Below are 7,346 nucleotides of genomic sequence, written 5' to 3'. Positions count from 1 at the left end.
TTCTTTCTCATTTCATGACTTATGAGTTAAAATATCAACATTAATCCAAGATAAGATTGTATTCTCTTTATCTTTGATTCTAAGATTGTATTCTCTTTATCACTTATTCTTTTGTTTTTTTAGTTTAGTCCATTAACCTGTAAAGTTAATAGCTTTACAACTTTTTACGCAATTTAACCATCATGAAATTCCTATTCCCTGTAAAAAGGAAGAAAAAGTAACAAATATTTATGGCTAAATGATTTGTCCCTGTGACATAACTTGCATCAATTGGTCAATCAAATAAGTTCTGAAGGACAAATCCATTCATTCATGCATCTGATTTCAAAGATCTTGACAAATGGCACACAACTTATGTACGTGTCCTTCCATAAATCCATATATATTTATATTTAGTTTCATAAATATGCCCTTAAACATCACATAAAATTACACATTATTTTGTATAAATTTCAAACACTTCTATTAAAAGAAAAGTCTAAGTACACAAGTACTGTAAGAATGCACAAGAAAACCTAAACTTATACATTCATATGTATGACCTTGTAAAAATGGTGATAAAAATTACCACCCTGATTTAATTTCATTTCAGTTTCAATTCTAAACTGATGTTTCGGTTTTATAAACTTTAAGATCAAAATAAATTCGTAGCTATAAAGTTTTTGTTTCAAGATGGTTTTAGTCCTGATTCGGTGTTTGTTCATCAAATTTGGTTTCGGTTTGATTTTAAATTTTTAAGAATTTCAACAAGAACTTTAAAGTTTCTTTTAAAAGTTATGATTCTATTCTAAATAGTTCGGTGTAAATAGTAATAGTTATAGTTTAGTCGGCAGTTTGGCCAAACCCAGTTAAGCCAAGATAAAAATTGAACCAATCAATTAATACATGTACTATTTAAATTTAAAACATGATATTAAACAGTTCAACTATTATACATTCCACTAGCAACAGTACATCTTGATTTTTAATATCTGAGCAGGCTCATATGAGGAAAGCAAATGAGTCAGAGAGGTGAGATGATAAACTTATTTTCTCTTCTAGCCCATGCTATATATGATCAAGCACTCACACAAGTTTATCAGAAAAAAAGAAAAAGTAAAAGCTTGAAAACAGAGAGAGAGAGAGAGAGAGCAAAAGAAGAAGAGGTAATGGGGAGACCTCCTTGTTGTGACAAGCTTGGAATCAAGAAAGGACCATGGACTCCAGAGGAGGACATCATCTTAGTGTCTTACATCCAAGAGAATGGCCCTGGGAACTGGAGATCTGTCCCAACAAACACTGGTAATCAAACTCCATTTCCTCTGTTTTCATTTTGTTCTGTTTGTTTGGCAGTTCATTCATTAACATAGTTGTGTGTGTGTGTGTGTGTGTGTGTGTGTTTTTTTAATTTTTAAAGGTTTGATGAGATGCAGTAAGAGTTGTAGATTGAGATGGACTAATTATCTGAGGCCAGGGGATCAAGAGAGGCAACTTCACACCTCATGAAGAGAGATGATCATTCATCTTCAAGCTCTGTTAGGAAACAGGTGTGTTTTCATTTACAAACATTAAAAAGTCTTTTTCAGTTTGGAAATCATTCCCTGTTTTCTGTGAAACAGGTGGGCAGCCATAGCTTCTTATCTTCCACAAAGAACAGACAATGATATCAAGAACTACTGGAACACACACCTGAAGAAGAAGATGAAGATGAGTTCATCTGAAGTTCAAAGTCAGAGCTCAACTTCAAATGATCTCACATTCAAAGGGTTGAACACTGAGACAAGTAATTCATATTCATCATCATATGCTTCAAGTGCACAGAACATATCAAGGCTTTTGGAAGGATGGAAGAGGTCCCCTGCAATTAATAATACTCAAGCAATGCAACAGGAACATAGCATTGGAAATGAAGGCTTTGGGTCATTGATCTCATTTGAGAAGGATTCAGAGCTTCAATCCATGTCTATGCTTGAGACATGGCTCCTTGATGAAGCCTCAGGCCAGCCATTTTTTTCTAACTCTTTTTCTAGTTAAAATTACATAATGGTATTACTGTGAAATAATTGGAAAAGGATATGGGGACATGTAATGAAGATGGCATTAAAAGCTTCATTTATAGTCACAAATGACAACCATATATAATCATGATGGACCAAAACCATTAAGTACTAGTTTACAAAATAAACAATCCCAAAATTTCCCACATATGTGGTAGCTCTGAGAAACAACCCCACAATGCATTCATTTTGGGTTGCAATCTCTCTAGTCAGTGTAGTAGTTATGTATTTGAAACTTAGCAGGAGATCCTCTGTTCCACTGTTTTTCCATGTGCTTGCATGCAAAAATACTTCTAACATAATTTTATTCTACTGTTGCTACATGTGCTTACATGCAATATTACTTCATTAATTTTTTCTATGATTGTTGAGAATTTGAATGGCTTTTAAGATATATATTAGTGAAGTGAAATTGAGTAGGACCCAGAAGAGGTATAGACGTGCACTTCACATGGCATAGCCTGGCAAAGATCATCAGTTCCCTTCACACAGAAAAGCCTATTCTTGGACCACAGCAAAGGGAAGAACAGACAAAAGGATCAATTATCCATCCACTAATGCAACTATTTTTAAGAGTGGAAATAACTAATAAGATGTTACTAATATATATATATATATATATAAATATGGCTTAAAGATGGATGAAAATGGTAACATGTAATTGCCTGCAACTTTAACTTGGTTCTTATTCAATTTAATTCTTCCAAGTATTAGCTTCCTGATTGCAAGATACACAGAGATGTGGTACAAACCATTTTCATCGAGAGAAACCTCGAATACAAAAAAGTACATTACAGGCAAAAACAACAAAAGGTTGAGTCTTGACAAGCTAATGAAAGTTGAATGGCATGCAAATACAAGAATCTTTCGGTCTTGTTCAATAGCTTATGAGATTTGGAGATTATGAAGGATTAGAACTGGAACTGCATCTCTTTGGAATAACCAAGATCATCAAGGTGCGCGCCCATGGCCTTGTTCATGGGAGGAGGTCCGCACCGGAGAATCTGTCATTAATGCAAAATATTAACTTCAAAAGGTTTCAAATGCCTAAGACAAAGGGTTTGAATTAATATAGTAAAATGTGATCATTATTGGCATTGGGCAAACCTGAATATCAGAGGCAGGAGCTGGGCAGTGAGCTTGAATCATCTCCTTTGACACAAAACCAACCCCACCTTCCCAGTTTTCAGGTGGCTGAACAAACATTTTGAGAGAACAAGAATTAATCATTCTTTACCAACCATACTCATTTGGAATGAGAACAAGAATTAGACCAGTCTCAAACAGTAAATACAGTGGAAACAATGTGCAGTGATTAGGGAAACATCATAATCAGATAGCATACATGCAAGAACTTGATCAACAACCATGTTTTAACGTAAGAAGCATGCCATCCACATACAAAAAAAAGCTTCAAGAGACAAATATTCGAGCATGGACCATGTTGGTAATGGAATACTATACCTGATTTAGCACATAGTACACCTTGAAGCGATTGGGATAGTTGGTGGCAAGCCCATCTAGCTCTTCCTAAATGTAAGAAAAACAATTTATTTATTACTTTCAGGGAAAAAAATGGTAATATGCACTAACTACAAATTTTAAAAAATTCCTAAAAAGGGGCCAAATAATTTAGAGCAGTTCATAACACTGGATAAACAATCCATAAGACCCTAATTTTCCTAAGACCAACTGGTGGCAGAACTTAAATACCTTCACAAGGATATCATCATATGTAACATTTGCATAGATAAGATGAACTTTAGTAGCGTCATTTGGGTTCTCCAATATAGCCCTGGCAACCTACCAACCAACACAAGAAGGTATTACGCAATAACACCATCAAAAGAACAGCTATGTAGATTTTTTACACTTGAATGATGGAGCACGTGTAGAAGTTACTTGAAACATAGGAGTAATGCCAGACCCTCCAGCAAGCATTCCAAATGCTCTTACTTGTCCTGGTTGATATTTAAATCGACCCTGAGCGTAAAAAGAAACAGAAAGAGATAATCACAAGACTTACCATTATGTAAAATTGTTCTTTCATAAAGGTGCTAACATACAAAAACAACTATGCTTAAAAGTAATGTATTTTTTTGACAGTTATGTTATGAATTCAGGGTTTAGAAACGCCTATATTTTTATTCAGATGAGAGGTTCCTAGGAAGATGTGTTTGTAAATTGATTCAAGTTTTTTCCTTTTCTTTTCTTCTTGGCAATCAGTTTGAACTTTGAAATACAACACATAGCTTGCGTGGCATTATAAAAAGCATTCCAATAATCAGGACTGCAAACATCTCGCACAAGACCAAATCTGCAACAGAGATCTAGTTTTCCTAACCAGTGTACATGCATCCTTAAAATAGTTTATCTACATAAGAAAAACTGGGCAAAAAAAAGATGATTAGTACAGAGAGTAATTTTTGTCTTGATTTATTTTGCTGATTGCAATTCAACCAACATCTAAGTTCTTCAAAATATAAACTATACACAGAATGGAAGAGTTAGGTATGTTTGATTCACATATAGGCCATGCATCATAATATGAAGTGTCATGACATGCATCATCGATTTGAAAGCGGAAGAAAAAGAATTTCTTGCCTTAGGGCCCTTTACGGACAAGAAGTCACCAACACGCAGCTCGCGGAAATGATGAGACATCCTTCCTTGAGGATACATCTACACATTAGAAGATATTGGAATTCAGCAATGGAAGGCAGCAACAAAGTACCGATATATTCCCCGCACCAACAACAAACCCCAATGTTGGAGAATATGTTATAGCTCGAAAACAAATGATTAGCTATATTTCTCCATCTCAAGTAGTGATACTTGCACATTGCAATAAACATCATATACCTTTATTACAAGCTCAAAGTAACCAACATCTGAATCCAACGTAATTGGCGTATAAGGTTTGATCACTTCTTCACCAACAGCATCCTTTCCTCTACACAAATCGAAACAAAATCCACCTATCACCACAGAACTAACACACAAAATTTAAAGAAAACAACAATAAACTTGAAAATCAACCTAACCCAACCTGCAACTGATATGCTGCCCAATGGGAAGACCCAGCACAGAAGTAGGTGTGGGTAAAGCCAAACCGGAACTTGGCCACATTGTAAGCAGCTGCTTCCGATCCACAAGCTTGAACTCCCTAAAGTTTTTCAGGGGTCCAAACAACCTTGACAAATAATACAAACAATTCCATAGAGTCATGAAAGAACAACACCGTGAGAATCCAACAACTATGAGCTCAATAATTAACAGAACAAAGCCGCCAACTTTGACCAAAATCCAAGCTATTAACATGCTAATTCTTGCTAATCACAATAACAGGGGGCTGAAAACACATCAAAACAATGAAACCAGATTAAAAGTCAAACCTTTGGGTTTCTTGCTGAGATAGAGTGTAGGCAGCGCCGGCGACGATCGCAGCCACGGCGACAGCGATGCCGATGACCTGGATTTGGCTTTCCTGCAAGAATTCCATGGCGGTGGATCTCTCCTCTCTCAGTAGTTAGGGGTTAGGGCGATCAGATGTGGATTTATGGTGAAGTGGTAGTGAAGGAGGGTAGGTCAGGGGTATTAGGAATTTGGAAATGGATGAAGCAAAGGATCTCAACAAAAGTCTAAACCCTAGAAACAAAAATCAAAATTGAAACTTTTTTGGGGATAACAAAAGGGAGGAGAATAGAAGGGTAGAAGTGGAATTTTAGATGGGAGAGGGTGTGGTATCAACGACCAAACCGATTGTGAGGGTTGGTTGAGACTTTATGGGCGGATCTAACGAGGGAGAAATCTGAGCCAACGACCAGTATGAGAAGTGGCAGTGCATGGTTTTTGAAAGTGTGGCATAGCAAACAAAAAAAAACATGACTACCTAACCAACAAATTTAGAAATTTTGGTGGAAAAAAATCTCAAGGGTGTTTGGTTGCAAGGCATAAATTGGGAATTATTACGATGATTCGATCGCATTTGGATGATAAATGCGTAGGGAGTGAGAAAGGAATGAGTGAGGGAGTAAGAGGTGAATATGATCATCAGAAGGATTACATCACTCTCAGCTCTTTGAGGGTGAAATCTGGCGTTTGCTTTCTCTTATTTAATAAATAAAATAATAATTTAATTCAATACTTAATTAAATATATAATTCTAATAATAAATAATGATTAAAGTGAAATAATAATATCCAATAAATAAAATAATAATTTAATAAATAATAATTAATGTGAAATAATAGTAACTACAAATTAAATATAATAATCTATTTCAAATAATAATTAAATAAATAAATTTAACAATAAATAATAATTAATGTAAAAATAATAACTAATAATTAAAAAAATAATAACCTAGTTTAAATAATAATTAAGTGAGATAATTTTTAATAATAAATAATAATTAAAAGTAAAAATATTTAGTTAAATGAAAAATAATAATAGTCAAAATATTTTAAAATTAAAAAATAATTATTGTTTATTATAAAAGATAATTATTATCTAACATAATATTTTTCCTTATTAACTTGTATTAAAGGGTATAAAAAGTCTTTTTACCACAAATTTTTCTCTTTTACTTTTCCATTCGATGAATTCTCTCTACATACTCTTGCCCAGAACACGGTTTTCTCGCTTTCTTTATCCATTCACTTTTATTTTTCATTCACTATCTCATTCATCAGTGATTTCGTTCGCACAGACAAAGCATCAACTCAATGTCCCTGTTTTGAAACACACTCGATGAGTGGTTACTAGAGTTTTTATTTTATTTTATTTTTATTTTAAGTATGGATTTGTAATCCAAACTCAATACTAAGTGAGAACACATAAGTTGAATCTCAATATCTTTTGAGCTGAGCTCGTCACTTTTTAATAAAAAAGTATTAAAATTGAAATTAGAAATATGTTTTGAATATGTAATGTATGATGTTGAATGATTTTGCTTTCTAACCTTGGATATACCTAAAAATAAATTTATTATATTTTTAAAAAAATTATATTTAATTCATTATAATTTAATTTGCATGGTAGAAATTTATTTGTTTATTTATTACAAATGAGACTCACTTAGGCACTAATGAGCTCAGGGGCCATGATTCAAAATGATATAGTTAAGTTAATGCATTATATGAAATATGGACAGAGTCGTGTGTTAGGGGATATATATAAATGTGAAGTGAATATCTAAACACATATATGCCCTCACTTTTGCACTGAGTTAGTGTTTCAAAAACTACTTTCCGACAAAGACATAGGTACCCCTACCAATAAGCCAAGAAGTCTTTAGCAAAAGCTAAT

The 7,346-nt window shown here is 33.8% G+C and overlaps 2 protein-coding genes across 2 annotated transcripts; one reads left to right on the top strand and one right to left on the bottom strand.

Annotated features, from left to right (window-relative positions):
* The first annotated feature begins 1,104 nt into the window (after positions 1–1,104).
* On the top strand, positions 1,105–2,348 carry LOC120264578 (transcription factor MYB60-like). Its single transcript, XM_039272401.1, is given in 5 exon segments — positions 1,105–1,281; positions 1,397–1,452; positions 1,454–1,487; positions 1,490–1,526; positions 1,599–2,348. Coding segments are annotated over 5 exon segments (675 nt in total). The 5' UTR covers positions 1,105–1,148; the 3' UTR covers positions 2,014–2,348.
* Positions 2,349–2,702: 354 nt separating this feature from the next.
* LOC120265260 (NADH--cytochrome b5 reductase 1-like) lies at positions 2,703–5,538 on the bottom strand. Its single transcript, XM_039273141.1, has 9 exons — positions 5,432–5,538; positions 5,086–5,229; positions 4,899–4,989; positions 4,641–4,718; positions 3,939–4,019; positions 3,750–3,839; positions 3,501–3,566; positions 3,144–3,230; positions 2,703–3,040 (listed from the first exon to the last, which is right to left on the bottom strand). The coding sequence occupies exons 1-9, from the start codon at positions 5,536–5,538 to the stop codon at positions 2,948–2,950; spliced, it is 837 nt and encodes a 278-aa protein (XP_039129075.1). The 3' UTR covers positions 2,703–2,947.
* Positions 5,539–7,346: the final 1,808 nt, after the last annotated feature.

The sequence above is a fragment of the Dioscorea cayenensis genome, chromosome 7, assembly GCF_009730915.1.
Source record: "Dioscorea cayenensis subsp. rotundata cultivar TDr96_F1 chromosome 7, TDr96_F1_v2_PseudoChromosome.rev07_lg8_w22 25.fasta, whole genome shotgun sequence".
Lineage (NCBI taxonomy): Eukaryota > Viridiplantae > Streptophyta > Magnoliopsida > Dioscoreales > Dioscoreaceae > Dioscorea > Dioscorea cayenensis.
Note: the sequence above shows the minus strand (reverse complement) of the source record. Positions and strands in the feature narration are given on the sequence as shown.

Bases quoted from the DNA above. Each gene is read 5' to 3' on its own strand.
- LOC120265260 (XM_039273141.1), bottom strand. From the start codon at position 5,538: ATGGAATTCTTGCAGGAAAGCCAAATCCAGGTCATCGGCATCGCTGTC. The intron at 4,719-4,898 runs GTATATGATGTT...TCTAATGTGTAG, and splicing joins ACTTTGAGCTTGTAATAAAG to ATGTATCCTCAAGGAAGGAT. The intron at 4,020-4,640 runs GCAAGAAATTCT...TTTTACGCTCAG, and splicing joins TGTCCGTAAAGGGCCCTAAG to GGTCGATTTAAATATCAACC.